The sequence below is a fragment of the Rattus norvegicus genome, chromosome 18 (assembly GCF_021556685.1).
Source record: "Rattus norvegicus strain SHRSP/BbbUtx chromosome 18, alternate assembly SHRSP_T2T, whole genome shotgun sequence".
NCBI lineage: Eukaryota > Metazoa > Chordata > Mammalia > Rodentia > Muridae > Rattus > Rattus norvegicus.
This window is the reverse complement of record NC_141551.1, coordinates 65,284,652-65,309,603: the sequence shown is the minus strand read 5'-3', so window position 1 is coordinate 65,309,603 and position 24,952 is coordinate 65,284,652. Positions and strand designations below refer to the sequence as shown.

The window sequence follows — 24,952 nt, the reverse complement described above, 5'->3', positions numbered from 1 at the left end:
AGTACAAGGGTTTAAAGTATCTTTGGTGATGGAGAGGTGAGACCCATGTCAAGGTCTTCTACACTGTCATATTCCTACAAGCTTTGCTCTAGATGACACAGATGAAACCATAGTGTTTTAAATTCAGAATACTGCCCCCTTCCATCCAAAGGTGTCCCATACTTGGTCACTTTACAATGGTCCTGTCTCCTTAGGAACTGACCCCAGTACCTCTTGTCAGTGCACCCTAGTGTGGCTTGATGGCCTTTCAACATTTCCACCAGTCCCGAGATGTGCCTGCTGTCTCTCTACCACCTTCCTACAGATAAGGGCTGTTACCTCTTAACCCTCCCAGAGCCTGGACCCAATCAGCATCCAGAATGGGTGCACTGATGGAAGCCAAGTGTCACTCCCTATTCAAGTCACGGTAACTACACTTCTATCTTCTGTTTCCCTAGCTTTTATTGCCCCAATGCCTTTCATTAAAGAGGAAAAGAAAGGTGATGGTAAGAGAAAATTGATTTTCTGCTAGAATTTGGTTAGGCAGTGGGCCGATGCAATTTGATAAGACCTCAGGGTCAAGGCCCACAGGCTCTACCTAAACCACCAGCACCATCATCCCAAATCTAAAAGGGCAGGGCACTCTGATTGAAAGAGAACAGGAGCACTAGTGAAGTTCAAATGAGGCACTGATATTTACTGGTGCCTTGGTTAGGGCAAAGCCACAATGGTCATTTAAGACTTTACCCTTAGAGGAAGATGGGTGAACATACCATGGGGTGTTACATGTTACTCTGGGGACTAGTCTGCTTTTAAAATTCATTATCAAAGCTGTTTTGCTTGATTATTCCCCTCTCTAAAAGGAGGCCAGATAAAGAAACTTGACTTTGATGGACCTCTGGTAACAGAAATATTTTCTTGTATGGTAATATGTCACCAATGTGTAGACTAGGGTAGAAGAGGAGACGTTCAGGAGTTCTAGGGACTCTGCTGAGAAAACCATGGGAATCTGATGGAAAGGAGAAAAGTTGAATCTTTGTGAAGCTCAAAGCCTGGACTAGCCCTTCAGTAGATGGCCCTGTGCAGAGATGACTAGGCCCAAAGCCAGGACACTGGCTCCTTGTTTAAGCACTAAGGCCTAGAAAATGCTCCTGTGAGTTAGACGGAAACAGCTAAGCAAAGCAATATAATTCCTTCTGAAACTCAAGTTCCCATATTCTTCACTACATGGTCTTGTGAGTGTGCGTGTCTGTGCCTGTGTCTATCTGTGTGTACAAAGAATAAAGGTTTCTCATCAGGGGATGGATGGTGTTTGTGGGAAAGCTCAAGTCTGCAGGTCTGACTCTGCACGGGCATTTGCACTTTGCCCTTGGCTAGTATCTGTTTCCTGCCAGAAGCATGTGGGCTCCTGCCAGTGTCAAAGCTATTTGACTTCTAAATATAGCATAACAGATGTGGATGAGGACCATATTATTTCCTGCACTACACAAAAGGTCTTTAAAAAAAAAAAAGAACACTTAGAGAAGTCAGACAGCAGTCCGGTTCTGGTTAGGCTCAGCCAAGGGCCCTGGGGTTGGTGTCCTGACTTTTTAAAGTTTTGGTTATTTTACACCAGTTTTTTTTTTAAACCTGCACTCTGTGAACATGTGTCCCTGCAATGTGATCGTTCTCGTGCTTCTCTTGCTCGGTGGTTTTCTCTTGCTATCAAACTATTCACAAGTCGGTCACAGTATAAAAGAACAACTGAAGGGACACACTGTTCTACGGTAGAGTTGGGGGTTGGGGAGCGCTAAGGCATCGGCATGTCCTGTGCTTGAAGGTGGGCTAAGCCATGGGGCACATGCTGTACTTGGGGGTAAATGGCACCATCTTAATTGGTAGGTAGTTCACAAGTGGATGTATGTCTAGCTGGTTTAACTGGTGTAGTTCATAGCACCCACCATTCTCCCCACAGGCTGGTAGCCAGAGGCATCGCACATTACTGTTCTCAAGACTTGTGGATTTTACTTGATGCGTGTTTGTTCAGTCAAACAAATACCCAGGTGATTCGGGATTGGCTTGTCCACTTAACCCTTTCATCCTAGGCCATGTTTCTTGACATCTCTCAGGCCTGGCTGGTGAAAACATGGACCTGTGACTAGTCTGAGGCAGGAGCACGCTTGTGGGTATGAGAGCTAGCTGGCAGGGAAGGGGATCCACATGCAGGGTAAGTGTGGGGTTCCTGGGATGACCATCAAGTAGTGTGGTAGCTGCTCTTTTCAAGCTCCTCCTTGAAGGTCGTGTGTGATGTCTCTTAGGCTCTTAAGCAAAAGAAAGGTGGCCTGCAAATTGATTATAAGAATGAATCAAATTATAAGGCTAAAAATGGTGCCCGATTTTATCTTCTATCGTGCCTTTATGGGGGATCTTGTTAACTTTATACCTTCCTGGGCAATCTAAATTCTCTTCGGAGTCTAAATTCATGTATCCTATCATGCGTCCTCTGAAGTCGAATCTAGTGTTAATGGATGATATGAGACACCGGACAGTGCCTAGTTCATCTTCCCCTCCATAGTGTCAGAGAGATTATATGATCAAATATAAAACTGAAAGACTAAATGTTTGTGGCTCTTTCAGATATATATATTTAGAACACACAGTAAGAACATAAGAACATCTCAAATCATTTAAAACGTTCAAGGGCTTATCAACCAAAATATTTGGAAATTTCATAAAATTTAAGTATCTGCAAACAATCCGATCAAAAGGAAATGGGGGTGGGTGGGGGGAGAAACAAACTCCCAACATTTGGCTACGGAGGACGCTTTACATGTTAACCAAATGGTACCACATCTTCTTCCAAATAACTAGTCTCTACGCCCCGTGAGAAAGAATACAAGAGCAAACTTGGAGACATCCCCCAATCCCATGTAGCCGGTTAGAGCATTCCGTTAAGCCCTTCTGTCTTTCACCGCCATGTTACATCTCTACAGCACAATGCCAAACAGCCCTCGGGTTCTGTAAAGTAGGCTGGTGTCCGTTCTACAGAAAGACCAACTTATAGTACATAACACTGCATCATTTTGATCTGCACATGTTTCCACTCCCACAGGTGACACACATCAGTTTTTACAAGCTAGGAAATGATGATGATAATAATAATAATAATAATAATAATAATAATAATAATAATAATAATACTTCCTCCGGTTGTTTACATCTGGGAAATGGTCAAGAGGGTCAACCAGAATCTGGAGCGGTGGGATGAGTCTACCACGGCATGGGTACAACAGAATAGCACAGAACTGCAGATAACAACAGGCGGCTTTCCACGAGTGATACGCAGTGAGATTTTCCTGGAGTTTCATTCATATTTATTTTGATCGAAACGGTCTAGCTGAGAATATTCTGCTAAGTAGCCGACCAACTGATCCAGGAGGTTTGGGCCGCTGACTCGGCAACTGGCCGCGCAATCCCAAACACTGGTGCAGTTCGGGGCTCTCCCAGCGCATAGCTTCAGTGTTCCGCGCACGCGCGCGCATCAATCCCAATCCTTCAATTACTTAATTCTCTAGACCGCTTTCTTAGTGTTTTGCATGCATCCTGTTCCATTTTCAGTAAGGGGGCATCTCTTCTTGAGGAACCATGGGCTTTGCCTTAAAATTTGTTTCTGCGATTTATTTATTTATTTGTTTTTTTTTCCCCAACTGTCAGTACCTCCAACACTCAGAACGCACGAAGAGTGGCTGTCGTCTTACAGAAGAGGGCTGTGTGCACGAGAAGTGAAGACAAGAGTGTCAGAGACGGTTTATAAAAATGGCACATTTATTGCTACAGAACGGTCATGTACATGACTTCATCGAGTAACTACAGATGGGAACAGGTCATGGCCTAGACCAAGCTGGGTTGTTCGCCTCTTGAAGGAAGTCCAGGACACAACCTGTTTGGACACTTCTACAAATCAGAAATACACCAAAAACATGAAAAAATCGAGGCACTCAGCCACACGTTGAAAACAAGGTGTAACTGTTTATCTTTTTTTTTTAAACGTTTTCCCTTTTTTTCTTTTTTTTTAACAGATTTTTTTAAAAGTTTTTAATGCTGCAGCTATGTGTACAGTCGCAAAAACAAAACAAAACATAACGAAAAAACAAAAACAAAAGGAAAAGTCCTTACTGCGACCTACAACTAAGAAAAAAAAACAAAACAAAACAAACAAACAAAAAAAAAAAAACCAAAAACGAACAAACAAAAAACCGGAAACAAAAAACGAACAGAAGAAGCTATACCATACAGTTTCATCTCAGTAACACATGGCAAAATAACATCTTTTAAATAGTAAAATAAAGTAACAAACTTTTACTTATAATGATTCCAAAAATCTACAAAGAAGAAATATTCAGAATCTGACAATTTTTTTTTTTGTAATATCCATGGTATAAAAGGATTGCTCCTGCGAAAAATAAGCCAAATATATTTTTTTATTTTTAAATTTAGGGTTTTTTTTTCCTACTAGGGTGTACTACAGTCTATTTTTATAGCAAAAAGAGCACTAGACAGACGAAGCTTTATAACAAAAAGCCAGGCACTGATACATGGTAAATCTCTGCTTTTTTTTTTCTTCTCTTCACTTAATTGCATCACAAATAACAAGAATGAAAAAGGCCACAGTTCATATATTTCACCATTACATATGTCTATAATACTTGAAATGAGCATATGGCGAAACCATTACTGCACAGAGATGAGTCACTTCAAGTCCCGTGAGGAAAAAAACATCTCTAAGGAAAACAAACATAACCAAAGCAAAATCAAGAGGAGGCCTACAGGCCTTGGTGCCCCATTGTCTCGGAATCCATCACATTTCATCTTCACCTCCGTGTGTGTCTTTTACTTATTTATTATTTATTTATTAATTTATTTTTGCTTCCAGACAGCCGACAGACTACATGTTGTGCTTGTTTACGCTGAATGGTTTCCTTCCTGACTTAAGTTCCGTTTTGGACACAGACCATATTCTGCCTGTCGGACGCAAAGATGAAACAAACAAACAAACAAAAAAAAAAAAAAAAAAAAAAAAAAGAAAAGAAAACCAAACCAAAAAAATCCTCTCAACCCCTAGTCTCAGTTCGACTCCCTCCCACTTCCCAACCCCTCATCGAAATAAAGATCACGAATAATAATAATAACAATAGCAATAACAACAACAATAAAATCAAGAGATAGGAAAAAAGTGGAAAAACAAAATACAAAACAGGAATCGGAAGACTGAGTCAGAATCAGTTGTACCACTGGGTGAACTGACAGTTGTAAAAGCGTTAGTGTTCCTCGCAGCCACACAGAAGACAAATGGGTAACAACTCCTAGATGGACAGATCCCTAATTCTGCAGAATTATTAATTACTCGAATGTGGAGGTGGATCAACCGTTCCAAGTTGCTTTCAAAATCTGAGTCTCTTAAACCGATCCTGAACCTATACATCGCCGTTATCATTTATGTCTAGTATAGTATGAACACTTGGGAAATGCTTCTATAGTATCTCGATCCTGTCTTCTGCTAAGTTTCTTTCAAAAATCCAGTGCAGGAATACCAATATCTTACCTGGGTTTGAGAATTACAAAATAACAACAAGAAAAGAAAAAAAAAACACATTAAAACGGCCACATTCCCTTTTTCCTTCTTTTTAAAACTGGAGATACAACTCGATTACTACAGAGAGGGTCAGATCATGTTTCTGCGCCAAGCAGAAAGTAGCCAGCAGCTGCTGCAGGCCTTGGGGAAGCCTTTTGCTTATTTCCAAAAGGAATTTGACAATAGCCGTATTACATTACCGAGTAATGAATACATCAAAGCTGGTGAACAAGAAATTGCAGCCTTTTCTGTCTGAGTGAGAACAAAATATAAAAGCACCAATTGGAAAAAAAAAAAACAAACAATTGAATGACTGTAATTTAATTTTTTGCTTTGTTTACAGATTTGAAAAACTTTAATTCTGCTTTAGTCAGCACCTTTATGATAACGTGTATCAAAAGGGCCGCTCTGAAGATGTACATCAATGCAGGGAGAATTTCCAGTTCCCTAAAGAGTAAACACCATATTCTCTTCTATACAATTCTCCTGAATGTGATCAGAGTATACTGCTTCCTATATCATAATATTGTTCCCAGGGATACCCGCCTTGGTAGACTATACAAAAAGAGTGCAGAATGTATCACGGAAAGAAAATCTTTAACATGGTGAGAGACCACGTACACATGGTTTCCGTCGTTCAGGGAGGAGGGGAAGTTACTGTCTTCCTTGCCCTTCTTGGAGCACCTCTGTTTGACCATTCCACAGGAAAGCCCCCGAAGAGAAGAGCTCTTCATGAAATCTGATTTCTGCTATTCCCCTACATTTTCAATCCACCTCCACATTTTAGGAACTTCTCAACAAATCAAAGCATTGTCGTTTTATCGCTACTGAACATATTTACAGTTTTCAACACACATACACACACACGCACACATGCGCACACACACACATACACACAGCTAGTCAAAACATCGATGGGTTTGTAAAAGGTGACCACGTGATAACTATCTTATTTGTTCTTACATTTTCAGAAATGAACATAAATTTCAGATTCTTGTAGCTCGCTATTTCATTTAAATGACTTTTTAAAACCACACAGTTAAAAAAAAAGGAAACAAAAAACTGATACAATGTATTAAAACACATAATAACAAGAGTCTACATGTAAAAATATAACTTTTACATACACAGTTTCAAAATAATGATAGGTTTGCCATTGGTTGCATAAAATTTACAGATGTGTTTTGTCACTGTGTAACTGGTGGTACAGGACAAGAGATGGGGGGCGTTTAGACCATTTCCATTGAGTTACGGCAATTACTCAGTGCTGATAGGTGGGAAAACTACTTCAACAGGGATTTTTTTTTTTTTTTACTTAATACATGCCAAGATTGTGTGGCTGTCAAAACAGAACCGAGTTAGAGACAAAAGGATGCTGACGAATACTTAAGTAGGAGTTCTATGTGTTCACTGCACTGTACACCAAAGTCAATTGTTGGAAAGATTTAGGATGGGAATTGGTTCAATTGTGCCCAGAGTCAACGCTAGCTATCTGATGAGTTACTGTGCCACAGTTTGATCTATGTTTCTATCAAATGTTAAGTATAAACTTCACTCATACTGGCCAGAGAGAATACTGCGCTACCCCTCCTCACCAAAGTGCAACTTAATGCTTTAGGGCTTATAAGGCTTGCTATAATGCTGTGGGATAGGTTGGCATTGTTTTTTTGTTTTTTGTTTTCAGACGAAGGAGGAGGCAGGTAAGTCATGTACTTTTTAGTAAACCCATTTGGAAACAAAAAAAAAAAATCAAGAAAAGCAACAAAATCAATCAGCTGTCACACTCCTTGCGATTTTCTCATTTGACGGTTTTTGAACTTGACTTTTTTTTTTAATTTTTTTTGTTTTTTTTTTTGTTTTTGTATTTTTTCCAAAAAAAATCTGACCATGTATTCAGAAACGTCTCACTGCACACTACTTCCGCTACACAGGTAGGTAACACTTGAATCTTTTTTTTTTTTTTGTTAAATCACAGCCACTTTGATTATGTCATGTTTCCGATGATATAAACATTGGAAGGCACAGTGGTAACATTGTAGCATTCTAACCGTGTACCTCTGAAAATCCCAGGAGAGGGTAACAAGCACAGTGCCACAAGCCAGACAAACTCTTTTTGCCTTGCCCGGGCAATGCTGCATGTAATTTCTACACATGATGTGACTTTTAAGTCCTGTGTTCCCAAAAGACTGGAGAAACAACTTTCTACTATTTATGAATGAGAAGCAACATCAGGGTCAGCATTTCGTCCTGCACTGCCCCTCCGGAAGCAGAGTTGGCACTACAGGTCACGATAACAAACTGGGGGAAGGGACAAAAATCAGACAAAAAAAAAATCCATATTTACAGTAAAATCTTTCTTTTAAAAAAGTTAATCAGTACTATTTTTTTACAGGAGAAAAAAGTCTGAAACAAATGAACAAAAGCTTACCATAGTCACTAAATTTTTAATATATATTTATATATATATTTATATATATATTTGTCATAGGTCTATAACATCCATCTGTCCCTCCTACCCTAAGGAATGGCTAATGTCATCATTTCGGTTGCCATCAGGACGGTTGCTGGTTTTGTTATGAGGGTAGCCGGGCTTCCTCTATTCAATATCCGGTAATTAGAAACATTAGCTGACTTGAATACCAACAAAAACGTTCATGTCGTTTTTCTTCAGAAGTACACTTTTTCATTATTGCAAGTTTACAATTTTTTTTAAATTAAATATTTTTTTTCAGACTTACAAATTAATTATATTTTTTTTTCCAAAAGAAGTTTAGGCACAAATGCATTGCTCCACAGTGTGGAAGGATTGCCATTCAGTCTCTGGGCTGCGTCTCAGCCTGTACATACCGCTTCGCACATTCAGAGTGATATGTTAAAGAAGTCGTCCCTCAAGTTGCATTTTCTCTTTCTTTCTTTCTTTCATTCATTTTTTTTTTGTGTTTGTTTTTCTGTTTTTTGATAATTGGGAATGCTGAAACCTCTTGCGTCTGCGATTCATAACTACTCAGACTTGTCTTATATTACAAAAAAAACGGGGTTAAGGAGCAGTGTTTATGTGGGTTTAGGATAATACAGCTGTTAAGGAAGTGGTCTCTTGTTTTAATGAAGCAAGGTGGCAACTTGGACCTGAGGAAGGAAAAGGAGAGAAAAAATAATTAATATAGTGACAGAAAATAATGTTTTATTATTTTTAAAGCCCTCTTTTTTTTTTTTTCAAGAGAGAAAAACCATTGGCTAATATAGGGAAAAGCTGTTGTTTGTAGCTCATGAGCCACTGAGAACTGTGAGACAGCCATGGTGGAAAGCCAGCAGCAATGGTGGGAAACCTCACTCAGCATACCCTTTCACATCTGACCCATGTGATTCGCTGCGTCTCCCATCCCAGGGTGTGGGCCAGCCAAGGAGAGCGGGGGAGGCTCTGAGGACACCTTCTCTTCCTCCCTTCTTTTCAGACAGGCAGCTTTTGGGTTCAGGTTCCTTTCTGTGGGATGTGAAAGCACAAGGCATCCAGTCAGCGCAGGGCTCTTCCACAGAGGCGCTCCTCTGCTCATGCCAGACATTCAGACTCCATTTCACGTGACCAGATGAGGGGAGCAGTTAGGGAAGGTGTGCTATGAGGTGGCCCATCTCAATGGCCATTAACTGCACGCAGAATCCTTACCACCACTCTACTGTATAAAGGCAGGCATAATGGCCTAGGCCTGATGTCCCTGCACTAGAGAGGCAGAGCCAGATGTAAGGTCAGCCTGTGCTACAGAGTTCTAGGCTAGACTGAGTCACAGAACAAGAGTCTTCATTGAAACAAGAACAGCCATTTTAAATAATGGGACAGGAAGATAGATGGCTCATCAGGAGTGATTACTGTGCACGTACTGAGAACCTGAGTTCAGTTACCAAACACCCACAGTAAAAAGTCAGGTGTGGTGGCGAGCTGGCAAGAGAGACAGGCAGATCCTTGGTACTCACTGGCTAGCCAGCTCTAGTCTAAAGGGAAAGCCTCAAGTTCCAGTGAGAGGCCATGTCTCAAGAAAGGAGATGGATAACTCTAAAGGAATGATGTCCCAGGCTAATTAACCTCTTTGGTCTACACACACACACACACACACACACGCACACACGCACGAATGCACGCATGCACACACAAGAATGGGATGGAAATAGGTTGGTAAATCCCGTCTCATGACTGAGAACACAGACGGAAAAGCTGTAGTACAGCACCAGTTAGAAGGACCTTCTACAACTTAATTACAGGAGACAGATTTTGATACAGTCCCACACCCAGGCAATTCTTTGGAGGGTGCCTGAGCATCTACGCGCTGACCTCGCACTTGCTGCTCCAGGCTGAGGATGACAGCCACTGCCTGGTGGAGAATCAGGAGCTTGGTCTGGGGCTTGTCGCTCTTCAGGTGGAGCTGTACCATGCGGCCCAGCTCCTTGAAAGCCTCGTTGATATCACGGACCCTCAGGCGCTCACGGGCGTTATTGGCCATCCTCCGCTCCTTCTCACGCTCAGCCTTCTGCTCCGGGGTCAGGTCCTCATCATCGTTATTGCTGTAACACAAGACGGATGAGACCTTTACTCACGGTGTTGGGAGATGATGTGACGGAATCTGTATTACATTTCCTTTGACACTTGTCATATTCATCCTTTGACTTTCGTCTGACCCAGGAGTTGGTTTAGAAAAGAGCTCACACGAAACTTTTGGTTGCTCCCCAGAATTTTACCGGAATCAAACAGGAGAGGATGAACTGGACATAGAGGGAGAATGAAGACCGCAAGCTCAGTCTTAATGCAGACAGTGACCCAGGCTTAGCTTATACTTATACAAACACTGACAGATTGCTTAAACTGTCTTTAAATGTTTTTCATGCTGTGACATTTGCAACCTATGAAAAACAAGTGGTTGACAATCAGATTTTGGTAGATCACAGTCAATACAAGCTAGGTTAACAGGAGTATGAAATAGAAATATCAGAGAGCAGACTGTCCAGTCCACCAACCTTGTCTGAGTCTTGAGAAGATTTCCTGTACACATTGAATAAAGAGTTGGGAAACAAACAGACATGATTTCTGTGGTCTTTCATATTATGGCTTGAAATCTCCAAAAGAAGCCGAGGAAACCTGATTGGTAGCAGCTATGTAACATGATACAGGCCCAGATACCCCCTCTTAGAGCTGACCGTGATCTCTGTGAGTCACAGAGGAAGCAGAGCAGGATTCGCTGTTAGCACTAAAATATTCTATGATTCATCGCAAAAGCACGGGCTCGGTGTGCATAAGGTCTGACCGTCTCTGATGGTCATGGTGACCCTCTGAGACTCTCTGCAGTGGAGGGTGAACAGAGGGGCGGGTGAGCCATCTGGAGAACAGATCATTCATGGATGGATTCATGGGGCCAGGGGTTCAAACATTTAGAGGGCTATTATAAGGAAAAGAAAGTTTAGAGGAGATTTAAAAAAATAAAATCTTATGAAAGACAACATGTAAATAAAAAACTCTAGACAAGATACCATGAGGGAAAATCTTTTCTGGATTCTGGACTTGAGAAACATTAGGGAAATAAAAAGGAAATATCGCATGTGCATGCGTGTACACACACACACACACACACACACACACACAGAGACAGAGACAGAGACAGAGAGACAGAGAGAGACAGAGAGAGAAAGACAGAGAGAAGGGAGGTGACTACTTTGAGGACAAGCCACTGGGTACAGGATATGAAAAGAGGCTGAAAATCCGCTAGGCCCTAATTGTTCAGAGTCAAGATGATGAATCATCCTACTTAGAACTGAGGATGTGGAAGACTCGTTTTCACTGTGCATGTAATGAATGCTGACTTCAAAGGTATGGGTACAGCCTTCCTGTGCCATCTGCCCTGAACCCACGAAGCCCTATGCAATGTCCATGCCTGTGTTAGGAAATGCTTTCTCTGTTTCTTTCTACTCTTGGGTTTTTACAACAGGGTTGTCCACTCATTTAGAGCAGTTTGTTGTTTGTTTTTGGTTGTTGGTACACGGAGAGTGTCAGGGACCTGGGTTCACTCTTCTGTATATGGTTTTCCAGTTTTCCCAACACAGGGAAGAAGAAACAGGCACACCGCCAGATACCAGAAAGAAGGGAGGGAGAGGAGAGTGCGCAAATGCTCAAAGTCTAGGGTGGGCTTGAAGGGAGATGTCATTAAAAGCTGCCACTAAGCACAGTGAGCGAACGGTAATAAGAAAGGGAAGAAAAGCAAGTTCTCAGGTGGCATCCCAATTGTAAGCAGGGACACCTGCCCTGGAGAAGGACCAACCAGGAGGAAATGACAGTGGTCTTCTTGGACTCTGTGAAGCACCTGAGGGATGTGTGGATGCTGGGACAGATGAGGCGTGCTGGGGCGGGAGTGTGGAATACTCCAAGGCTGGAGTAATGACCTCCTAGCCAGCAGTGGGAGACAGCACACCCCATGACAAGGCCCCTCCGTCACTGCTCCCCCTTGTCCCTCTCCCAGAATGTTTGCTGGTGGCAAGGGAATGCGGGCTGCATATATTGCTCCTGCATACCATCAAGCAAAAAGGTCTAGTTGGGTCTCTGTTAGGGCTATCCCAGAGCAAAAGATTGGCAACGTTTTTAGATACTGACCATGTGTGGTGCCAGAAAACGGGAATCTGTCCTCTAAAAGTTTTCAGGCTAATGGCTAATTAGAAATCAGTTACTCACCTAAATGAACTGCTCATGGGCCTACACTAGGTTTGAAGAGAACCGCTTCTCTGCAGACTCCGAGAAGCATGTACTGTGACTGGCATGGGGGTGACTGTTAACGAGAAGACACTCAGTGGCAAGTGAAATGGTGTTCTGAAACTTCCAAGAACCCGCTAACATGTCTCTGTGACGGCCACTAAATTACCAAGAACCGACTTGGCTAACAGAGAAGCTGTTCAGGATGTGAAATCCCCACCCAAGGATTTCTCGCCACTGTGGCCACAAATCAGGAAACGCCAAGGATGGGGAGAGGGTAAGAGAAGCGCAAACAAGGAGTAGCAGGACACAGAATGTAATTTTTTCATGGTAGCTATAAAGACATGAAAAGGCAGTGTGAATTTGATTCATGAAAGATGCCAGCTATAGCCCTCCCGCCTCCTCCCAACCACAACCTTTGAAAGAAGCTGTAATCTTGGCACCAGTGGGTAATCTGCAAAGAAAATTAACCCAGGAGTGAGGGATGTGTATGGGTGCCATGGAATTTCAAATCATCCTCTGTGTGTGTGTGTGTGTGTGTGTGTGTGTGTGTGTGTAAGAATATTAGAATTTATTTTACACGCAGCCAACCTGTTTAGGATAAAACTGAGAAATCAGAACCTTCTTGCTTTAGAGAAAAAGAAAAAGAAAACTTACAGTTGTATATACAAGCAATTGACTCTTTAGTGTGGCTAAAATCCGCCCTTTTGGAAAGATTTTAGGGAGAAAACCATTTCTGAGCAAATTTGAAGAATACAGTTTTAACAAGAAACTGTTTTCTTGAATCAGGTATAAATCAGGTACACTCCAATCGGGTACAGATAATTTTGTGGTGCGCAATTAGCATTGGGTCCAGATTTGTAACTTCACAGGCCTTTAGGCTCCATTAGAATGCAGGTATCTTAAAGGATACCTGAAATGCTTCTAGGATAGGCCTTGCGTTTTCCTCTCATCGGAGGCTTTACCTGACAGGAAAAAACTAACCAGTTTCTTCCTGTTCTGTTCACTTCATCAAAGTCCAGTAAAGGAATTAAATGAAGCGACAGTATTATATACTGTTACCTAGATCTTGACCTAGTAATTGATTTGATATCCTTCTTGTCGTCGTCTAGTTTCTTGTCCTCGGAAGATTTTGTGTCCTGTAGGTTCTCATCGCCCTCGTCGTCGGACTTGATCTCAGAGCTGCCGGAAGACACACTCTGTCCCTGGAGGCCTGGTGGCATCCCTAATCGGAAAAGAAACAGAGAGATCAGGTGATGTCCAGAGCGCCATGCGTTTAAGCACACGCCTTCACAGAAGTGAAAACCTTCCGGCCAGAGGACCCGCCTGTCCCGGGGAACTGGGATCCCTCGTCACTTCTCCTGCTGTCTGCTGAAGTTTCAGAAATGCACCTGTGGGAAACAAGTTTCCCTCGCATCGGCTCTGAGGTTAAATTCTATTTTGCAATCTTTTGGAGTAGATGGTAATTTCACTGTCTACAAAACATCAACTTAATTGCGATGAAAATCATAATCATGAAAATCATACACCTCAATGTTCTGATTAAGAACCGGAGTAAATATCAGCTATTATATTGAGTTTCTTCCATATGCAATGATTTAATAGAAAAATGTCCTTAAAATATAATTCCCAGGGAGTACGCTAAATACGTGCAGTCAAGGCTTCAATAGATACCCTAATGATAGTCTGAAATTAAGCTTCTCTTATGTTTGAGGAGTAATCAGCGTTTAAAATGGGGACCTATGGATGGGGCTGCGCTGCTCACAGGAGGAACCCGGAGTTTTATCCTTGCTCCACTGCTCACGCTCATGCAACATTTGGCAGGTGAGTTGTTTGTGTGTATGTGTCTCTGAGTGTATGCTCACGTGTATGTGCCTATGAGCATACGTGTTCTCCAGAGGAGGCGAGGGGAGAGCATCTGGTGTCCTTCCTTCTCTTATCATTCATTCTCTGCCTACCCTTTGAGGCGGGATCTCTCCCTAAAACCCAGAACTCGTGTCTTCCTGGGCATCTAGAAGCCAGCAGGCTCCAGTGGCTCTCCTGTACCCTCTCTCGTGGGAGTTAGGGCTGCAGGCGTGCAAAGGGCGCTCAGTTAGTTTTGTAGGTGCCACATCTAATCTCTAGTTCTCATGGTTGCTTAGCAAGTGCTCTTAATGTCTCTCTGGCCCCCACATTACATTTAAAACATGACCTTAATGTCATCTATTTCTCAGGTTGACGCGTGTCTCTCGTGGAGATCTTTTACCTATACTCTCGGTATTCTGAAAACTTGTGACTGAGAATTTGTTTCAGGGGCCGGGAGCATTTGTACCATTGGGAGCCCTGAGCAAGGCACAGTCCATTGCCATGCTATCAGAATCTGCTACTCTTCAGCTACAGTTTGAGAACGGCGTAACAGAGAGTAAAAAGAAAAGCCAAGGGCTCACTCTTGCTTGGGTAAAGAGTGAACAACTCATTTGTATCTATAAAAAGTATACAATGTTCACACTGCTTAACGGCTGAAAGGCTAGTTATAGGACTCCCCAAGGTAGCATTATCCTGTTTATTTTAAAAGTGGAAGGAATGAGGAGACGCGGGGCCATTGTTCGTCTGGCCCGTGAGTAGCACAGGAAGCTGGACCCAGGTTGAGTCTTTGTAGCACAACTTCCTGGGGACATGGCAGGTCCCTGTATCTGGGGCAGGGTGGGGGATGCCAACATGGACATGACACATGGTTCCCGGGCTTGATCACTCAGGAGCAAACAACAACCACCCCAGTTCCTTTTTAATGTACCTACATTTCCTTCCATCTTGAACAGCAGAAACAATTTCCTTCCTACCCATTTGGAAAGCTCATTTTCAGGCCACAGCTAACCGTATTAGGGGATCTGAATGAGTGAGATGTGGAAATAGCTCAAATAACATTTCCTCTCGGCAGTCTGTCGTCTCATTCCCTACTCAGATGGGACTGGGATGTCAGAGGGTGTCGGAGGGTAACCGTTACCGAAGGAACACAAATTAGCTGGCCAAATTCTAGCTCCTTTCCCATTATTTACCACTTTGGTACAAAATTTGGCTCTTGGTTTTCTGCCAGGGCCTCCGACATGCTGCCAAAGACGCTTCCCCAAAAGTCAGCATGCCTTCTGACCTGACTTACCTCTGTAAGGGTCTTGGGGTGGGTTCAAGTCAGGGGAAGTTGCAGACTGGACCGGAAGCTGTGGAACCGGAACCTGGTTTGGCAGGAGAGAATGGCTGCCTCTCAGTGCCACGCCATCTTCACGGTGGGCCCCGACCTGAAACAACAAAAGGAATCAGGGCACTGAGTGTGGACTAGGAGGGACAACGGCTATTTCCCAGGGGTAGCTAGGACTTGATGCAATACCAGTAGCCTGTGGGAGTTTGGGGGAAGAGCCGCCCTGTGCATTTCACTAGAGGGCGCTGAAGGACTGCACATACACCTACAGGTCTGTACAAAAAGAGAAAAAGAAAAAAAAAAGAAAAGAAAAGAAAAAAAAAACAAAACCCAAAACCCAAAACCCAACACTTAACTCTCAGTATGATGCCATGCCTTACATCCAGTGACAAACACAGCAGAGCAGCTCAGGCAGGTAAAACGTCAAATTGTCTCCCAGGGTGCTGCAGCGGAGCGCACTGATTCTTACCCATCTGTCTTCTATCATGTCCGCCAGCAGATCCGACAATTATCTTAATGCCCATATGCTTAATTGTGGGCTTCCTAATTCCCCCATTGCTATCGGAAATCCTACAGGAATTTCAATTTGGCATTCGGCTTTCATTTCAGGGGATAAGATTCCCAGGCCTGCCATCCTTTTCTCTTTTCTTTTTTTTTTTTCCTTTTCTTTCTTCCCTTTTCCTTTCTGCCTCTCATTTTCCATAATGCCAGCTAAGTCTCTGACAGCGGAAGCTATGCAGCATGGGACATAGCCCCCTGCTCGGTACGGCTATAATAAAATGTCACCTGGCTCTCCGAAAACTGGCGGCCCTTTCCAAATTAATGTTCACTGTGTTTCATCAGCTGCTGAGCTCCAAACCCAAAGGGGAACCACTTCTGCCAAGGCCACCACACCGGAAAATGTACCAATAAAGGTTTTATTAAACACACCAGTAATGCCATCATTGCCGTGTGAGGATGTTTGGACGTTTTTCCAGCTTCCTCCCATCCCCACTACTTGGATCTGAAGAAAGACGCCGGAGTACAAATACTCCTCATGCTTCCGAGAATGAACTTCCAGAGCTCAGCGCGGTTACTTGACTTGAAAAGATTACCATGGCGTTTTGTGACATGGTGCTACCTATGCTGCAGTTCAGTGTTGGTGAGGCCGTGGCACTGGGGGTGTGGTTGCTGACTCTGTAGCACACGCCTTGGGGTAGAACCACTAAGAAGGTGGAGTCCGAGGCACAGGAAGTTCTTACATTTACCTCTGTGTTTCCAGGTGTCGATTTAGAGAGCCCACTACCCAGTGACTATACCAGAAAAACATGTATCCATGAGTGTCTACTGTGGAGAATCAACATTTACTTCTCTAGTGAAAACTAGAAACGCACAAAGCAAAATTCTTCAATTTTTTTTGGCCACCAAAATGTTTTAAATAAGTATTTCTGAAGATGTGAAACAAAACTCCCATCTCTCTCTCAAGGGTTTTGTATCAGACCCAGCCCTAAACTGCACACACTCATGTGCACACACACACACACACACACATACACACACACACACACACATAGACACACACACAGACAGACACACAACACACACACAGACACACACACAGACACACACATACACACACACACAGACACACACACAGACACACACAGACACACAGACACACACACAGACACACAACACACACACACAGACACACACACAGACACACAACACACACACAGACACACACACAGACACAGACACACACACACACAGACACACACAGACACACACAGACACACACACAGACACACACACACACACACACACACACACACACACACACACACACACACACACACACGTAATAGAGAAGAAAATAATAATCCAGGTCAGTGACGGAGGTACACCTGCACTCCTGTAATTGCTTATAGATTCAAAGCCCAATGACAGAACCCAACAGCCCTGAATATTAGGTAGTGTAAATGAACGTTTCCGCTGAGGCCCAGGGACAGCCCAGTTCTGTGAACTTGTTGCCTGTGTTCAGCATGAACTTCCTGAGTGGTGCACACTGAGTCTCCACGAGGAAGATTCTTCAGATGTACCCGGAACCCGCTCACCTTCCGAAGCAGCCCATTCTGGTTTGACCACAGATCGGCAGGGCAGAAGATCACATTCACAAGCCCCAGGGTCAGAACTAGAGTGCCACAGACTACAAATCCTCTCTCTTTAAGCAGGCAGGTTCTCTCTGAACTCAGGTCTTTTCCTGGAGGGAGGCCATGCACCTATTCCTTCACGGATGCCTCACTTCATGCATTTTTGATTTTCCTCAGGAACAAGAATGGCAGTCACTTTCCAAGCAGGTTTAAGTTTGTTATTTTTCCTCTGGAAACCCCAACGCATTCAATATCTTGTGTCTCCAGAGGGGTGCCTCCAGGTTGGTATGCCAGAAAGTGATGCAGATTTGACCTTCGTGTACATGACAGCCCTTCTCCTTCAGCCATTTTAAAAAACATTCACGGGCCTTCTCTGTAGGCAGCTGTGGGAGGATTTAAGGTGCTGCTTCTTCTTGTGGCTTTCATTTAAAACAGATGCTAATTGAATCTTTTCCCTCCTAGTTCCCACAATAGGGAAAAAGAACTTACGGTCTTGCTATATTCTACATCTTGGCTGACTGTGAAAGTCGGGGTTACAGAGTGAAAGAAGGAAGGTAGAGCCCCAGCTTCTCTGCTCGCTCTGTGAGACGGGCATAGCTATCTTAAGTCGCTATAATGCAAAATGTTAAGAAACAACACTAGAGGCAGCAGAGAATAAGCCCAGGTTTAACACAAAAATTCTAATATTATACGGAAACAGTAGTGCATAACAGAATAGCTGTGCACAGGACTGAGCACGTTAACCAAAAATACTCGCATATTATATAAAACTGACTTCTGATGAAGCTCAAGGACCCTGGAGACTCGGGCTAACCTTACTGGCCTTACTTTTGTTCACAATCCGTGTTTCGTTCAGATCTGTCTGACGTTAAGTCCTTTCAGGGTACAATGAGGGGACATATGGGAGCTGATACTCGTTACCTCATGTCCCTTTCTCTTTTGGATTTAGGGAGGTTTGTTACTTTACTTTTGTCTTTTATAGGTGTACTTTCAAACAGCCATCATTTCTCGTGTGGAAAGTTGGGGTCACGAGTGCCTTCCACGTGTCAGTGTTCTATGCGTTTTGATAACCTCGGATGGGTCCGGCTCCAGGTGGTAATGAGCTGTGACCTATAGCTGTGGGGTAACAAACACTCCAGTCTGAGGAGTGACCCTTGATAGCTTGTCTTCTTGGCCACAGACAAGTATGCCTCAACCTATTTGCTTATCTCTTAGAAATATCGTCTCTAGTGGCACCAAAACAAGGCAGGTAGGTCGGTGGCACAGGCTAGTGCAAACCCATTAATTACAGCTATCCAGACAGACAGAGGGCCTCCCCGCCCCCACCTCAGGAATTTAGTCACCTACCACAGGCTAAGTATACGTAACCAAACAAGTTCCTTTAACCCATGGATTGATTATTAATATGATATAGCCTGTATATTTTAAAAATTCCTCATTTATTAAAGCTCTGTTTTGATGAACTTCATCTAGATCAAATAGAACTAAAAGTAATTAGCAAGAATGGTTAAGTTTTCCTACTACCAAAGAGACTCTTCTCCCTCTAGTCACTGTGATACGGTTGGAGGTACCTACCCACCAAAGGTGAAATTTAAAATGAGTTAATTTAATTGCTTTTGACCTATCAGATATTGTTTACTTAGTTCGCGCTGTGACTGTACAAGTGCGATAAACAGAGAGATGAGGCCCGCCCTCAGGGGCTTACAACAACCCTTGTCAAACCATGTACTGACCAACTCATGTGGAGTTCTGATGAGATAGAATAGAGGCTGATTTAAACAAAAATAAAAACAAAATTCATAATAAAAAAAAGCTATAAATTGGGCTTGGGGCCCAGAGAGCACTGGAAACCTAAGACCCTTTCTTTCCTCTTACGGAGCGCCTGGTCCCACTTGTGCTTCTGGAGAACCTTCGCTGTCCCCTGGCTCTGTAACTGCTGTGAGCAGTTCAAAGTTCCGAGGTCAAGACTGTCTGAAGGACCGACCAGCTCCTCACTCTGAAGCTAACCCAGGCCAGAATATGCATGGTCTGCTCTGTGCTCGTGTGGTTCAAGGCTTACGAACTGAACAACGTAGCCACCTGGGTCTGCCCCTTCTGCAGACCAGGTCAACCATGTAAACAAATATCTGTTACTCTGGATCTCAGGTCAGGGCACTAATTCTGGCATAGCCGGAATTGAAATTCGTCTGCCTCAGTTTATCCTTAGGAATAATCAAATCCGTTTAGGCATATATTAACTTTTTTGAATCGTACACGTACCATATAATTTAAATAACCCCAGATTCTGAAGAAAACGAGGCACATTAAATTCATAGAGCATAGAATTTAAGGGATTGGCGCAGTTGTTCTCAACCTGTGGGTCGCCATCCTTTTGAGACCTTTTTACAACGGTTGCCTATCAGATAGTCTGCATATCAGATGTTTACATTACAAACATAGCAGAAATCCAGTTATGAAGTGGCAACAGAAATAATTTTATAATTGGGGTCGCCACAACATGAGGAACTATATTAAAAGGTCACAGCATTAGAACTGCATTAAAATGTCCCACTGGGTTAGAGGAACACAGAAATCTAAGCTTCATTTCAGAGAAGAAATCTAGGAGTAGGAATGGCTGAGTGACTTACCTAACAACTAGTTTAGAACTAGAAAAGATCTAAACTAACTCAGAAAGCTTATGATATAAATCAGTTTTACGGGGCATAGAAATATACACCTAGGAGAGGGAAATGAGTTAAGGGGCACAGGGGCTTGCCTTCTGGGGCTTTTGTTAGAAAGCTCTGTGTGTGTGTGTGTGTGTGTGTGTGTGTGTGTGTGTGTGTGTGTGTGTGTGTGTATGTGTGTGTGTATGCATAAAACATATATATATGTATGTGTGTATATGAATATTACATGCATGCATATATTACATTCAAAGATCATTTTATTTTTATTACAGGAAAAAAAGTCAGAGTTGACCAACTCAGGCAAAGGCCAAGCTGTCTAACTAAATTACAGAATTTAATATTTGCCACGACTCTTCCAACATAAACAGATTTGAAAGACAAGCAGTCTCAAATTAGGTGGCTGTTGGCCAGGCTGATTTTACTCAGGGACACTGAAGAACATCTCAGTAAATACCCTTGTCCCTACCCTCCAGCTAACAACAAACACCACAAACAAAAAAGATATTCAGTGCTTTTGCTCTCTTTGTTTCCAGGGAGTATTGTGAAAGTAATTATTCTGTTGTATTTAAGAGGCCTATTTCATGGATGGGAAAATGTATTAAATTTCATTTGGCAGTTATTCAATTCTAGTTAATGTTATCGCCAGAGATAACTGCTTCCAAACAGGCTTTCAGACCCTGGCCCCGCCTACCCTACCATAATCCTTCTAAAAGAGCAGGATGGGGACTTTTGGCAAATGTCATCTGTCCCTGTCGAGACCCATGTGACAGTGGCGCGAAACCAGGCATATTATTGGAACTTTTGCCTTATTGAAAACTGATGTTCGTTATTGATCGCTTCCGGTTTTCAGAAAGTCACACACACACATACACGAACTGGGGGTGGCCCTCTGTCATTCTGATGCACTAAGACAGCAAACATTTTTGGTGTTCCAAGGAAATCTGCCTATAAAATACGATTTATAGATGACAGTTAAAGATATTCAATTTCCGCTCCTGTCACCTTCCTAGATCTCGGTCATATTAGAGGAAAGCAAACTGGTTTTCACCTATGAGCAACATCCCATTTAGGCAAAGGGTGGATCCTTTAACCAGACAGAATTCAGAAGGAAGATTCTCAGTGGTTCCTAGTTGGAACTCAGAGCTCATGCCAAGCTAGCAGTGGATCAATACTGCAAAGGATGTACCAAAGGCCCAGGGACTTGTAGGACACAAACCAGAATTCTAAAGGCCAACCACCATAGGAGAAATTTCTATCGTCCAGGATATCCTTGAGCCATGAGTACAATTCCCTAATGGCCCAGCTTCTGGACTTATCACTTTTTGCAATCATTCACACAATTGAGCATTTCAAGGACCCTCACTGAAAGCAGCGCTGGGTCCAGTTCCTGGGTTTCTATTTCCTTGACTCTTTAAGCATGACTGGGAGATGATTTCATAAAAGCTGTGAGAATACCTCATACCCCCCACCCCCTAGAAACCACACTTTATCTGAAATTTACTGTGGTTTCTTTTTCTGTAATCCTTAGACATTTAGTTAATGCTTGTTCTGAGGTGAAATAATTTTTAAGATGATTTCACATTTTCAAGATCGATTTATCTTATATGCGTGAGAGTTTTCCCAGCATGCACCTGTGGTACAGGTACCATCTGCATTCGGTGCCTGCAGAGGTCAAAAGAGGGTTCAGGTCTCCTAGAATTGGAGTTACAGGTGGCTGAACCACCATTCGGGTGCTGGGAACCAAATGTAAGAGCAGGCAGTGTTTTAACCACTGAGCCATCTCTCTGGCCCCTTTAAATGATTTACATAGAATCTAACCAATGGTGACTTTCTTTAGTCATATTTATCTGTCATGTGACCAACTGGACCACTCCCCTGGACCATCCACCGAAATGGTTATAGCTCTGTGATGTGGTTCTAAAGATGCAAACTGGTAAACGCTGAATTCAGTTCGTTTTTCTTTTTCTATGTCTCATGTGTTGGGACTGTTTCGTTTCTCCCTTCTGTATTTCTACCGTTCAGTGATTCTAGCTCTTTACCTCATTTTCCTACAGTGGGGGTGATATTAGGATGCAGGGGGTCAAGTAGGGACTGGCAGGGCTGTGATTGGGGGAGCCCAGTCCCCTCAGCTCCAGGTAGCAGGCCACTAAATCTGTTGTACGGAAGTAACGTTGATCCAGCTGTGGTGAGTCACGCCCATCTAGCACGGGGATTATGGCGAGGAGCTACAATTTCCTGCAAGCAGCTTCCTTTGTTTAGAAGCCAGTTGGACACTTGATGCCACTGGTAACTGTGGATCCCTGAAGCACACCTACTTGTGTGTGCATTGGTCACGCGGCTGATTTCACTGCAAACCGTTCCGGAGCCACACAGACTGCCCACTGCTAGAGCCATACTGTGACGTTTAGCATCTCCTTGTAGTTTCCCTATCTGTGGGGAGCTGAGGAAGAGCTCAGTGCATGTACAGGGTGGATGAGGTACTGAGGAAGTGTAGATTGTTGACACAGGCAGAGCCATGCCAAAGAACTGTACCTCAGATCCATGGGGATTGCCAAAGCCTTCCACTCAAGGTGAAGCTAGGAGTGATGGCCGAGCCTTACTCGGGCCTGAGTGTGAATGTTGGCACTGTGTGCAAGTAGCAACCACAGATGCTGATCACCTACAGAAACGTCCTACTGAGATTAGCTAATATATAATATTTATAACCCTCTGTGTTATAAACAAGAAACACGCAGAGTCTCAGGTTGTTAGCATAGTTGGTGCATCTCCATCAGAGCAGACATAACCAACCGATCCCAGCTTCGATGTATATGCCTTCTCTTCCCTTTGTGCTCATTCTTTCTTCATTCGCTTTCCTCCCCAGCCCCTCCCAGCACCAAGCTGTGCAGGACACAGCCCCTAACAAATGCTCTTCATCTTTGGACTCAGATTCTTTCCACAGGATTCGACCCCTCAGTCAGGGTTCGGCATAGTCAGTGTTCTATGGGCCAAGTCTATGAGTCCCACCTTCTGCTGTTGGTCCTTCTCCTGGACACATGGGACTATCTCAGTTGTCTCTTATGCTTAAATTGATCAGTCTGAATCTTTCGCTATCTCCACATGACTCCTCAGTGACTGGGCTCCCTCCAACATTACTGTGGGCCAAGTAAAGGCCTGCCTGCTGGACTGGTCTCTTCTCCTGACCTGAAAGCTTGTTCATTATATCCTCCGTAGACTCAGGCTGGTCTCTAAACCCATCAAGATAGCAGAGATTGACATAATTCTGCATTTTGCCACTGCCTGGCTGGGTCTGGGGAGGATCCTATTCTGGCTAAGTCATTAAAGGCACCGCACATAAAACAAAGCCAAGGCACCGGCCGCTGACATCGGGCACAAATTTTGCTATGCATAAAGCCAATGCTTGCCTGGGTTATGAATGCCACAAGGGCCTGGGGCTCTAGTGTGCAGGACATCACTGTCATTGCAGTGCACAGGTGACTGTACCCTAAACACCAGTGGTGCGCATCCAGGGGAAGAGGTCTGACCTTCAGAACCTTCGATAATGCCTAATATCCATTTTTGCATATCTCTGACCAACAACAGACGTTCCATTTAACTTAGCAAATGCCTTTCAGACGTCCGTATGCCAAGCACTCTTTAGGCCCTCGCAGGGGAAAAAAAAAATAACCGAAGACAGACATATCTATTACTTAACAGTCACATTGTAATGGTGGCATAATATCATTATGATATGAGACAAAATAAAGTGGATTTCTTAAAAGAGAACAAGGTCACAGAGGGTTTAAAGGATGATGAAGTCATATCTATTTGGGAAAAAAAAAACAGGGCAAGTGAGATAAGTTTTGAAGGACAAGAAGGATTTTGATGGCAGTTCTCTAAACCTTGCTGTAACAGTCTGATATTTGACACTAATTACATAATCTCCCACTGTAATGGAAAATTTATATTTTTATATCAATAAATGGCATTAGACAGTCTCTCTGCCCCACTCTCTATGTCTCTGTCTGCCTGTCTATCTAGCCCACCCCATCTCACCCCACCTCTCCCCTCCTCCTCCTCTTCCTCTTCTTCTTCTTCTTCCTCTCTCTCTCTCTCTCTCTCTCTCTCTCTCTCTCTCTCTCTCTCTCTCTGTGTAATTCTGTGTCTTTCTGCCTCTCTGTACATGAAGCAAACAGCTCAAGGCTCTGTGTTAACATGTGTTTTCATATTGTCAGACTACATACCTCTGACAGAAAGCAGATTTTTCGAGCAGACCATTCTAAAGCTCAACAACTCTGCTACAAAGCACATACGCAGGGCACTGCGGACACACATGGCACCTCGCTGTACGCGAGCATTATTGGCTCAAATGATTCCCTCTTATTTAACTGCAACGGAGGCTTTCATCTCCCGCCATACAGTAATGGCTTCCATATGACCAGTGGCTGCTATAAATAAGATCAAAAGCCAAAGAAAGGATTTAATAAAAGAAAATGACATTAGGGGTAGCATTAAATCAAGGAAAAATGCCAATATCCATTTTTTTTTAATTCTTTCTTGGGGGGTGGGGTGGGGCGAAAAGACTCACAATGCACTAAGTGCCTTGTTCAATATTTCACGGAGCGTCGCTGCAAAGAGCAGGTGTGTGGAAGGTCTATCCGTGCATGTCTGACCATGGCAAAGGTTTAGTGG

At 43.2% G+C, this 24,952-nt stretch overlaps 1 protein-coding gene across 61 annotated transcripts in view; it reads right to left on the bottom strand.

The window, feature by feature from the left end:
• Positions 1 to 3,765: 3,765 nt before the first annotated feature.
• Positions 3,766 to 24,952, bottom strand: part of Tcf4 (transcription factor 4) — a 345,898-nt gene continuing 324,711 nt past the window's right edge. For 34 of the 61 annotated variants that reach the window (NM_001437098.1, NM_001437100.1, NM_001437067.1 and 31 more), the window contains 5 exon segments: positions 3,766 to 8,716; positions 8,931 to 9,071; positions 9,912 to 10,141; positions 13,374 to 13,536; positions 15,448 to 15,583. In NM_001437098.1, the coding sequence (NP_001424027.1) occupies positions 8,935 to 9,071; positions 9,912 to 10,141; positions 13,374 to 13,536; positions 15,448 to 15,583 (666 nt within the window). In that variant the 3' untranslated portion in view covers positions 3,766 to 8,716; positions 8,931 to 8,934. 61 annotated transcript variants of the gene reach the window in all.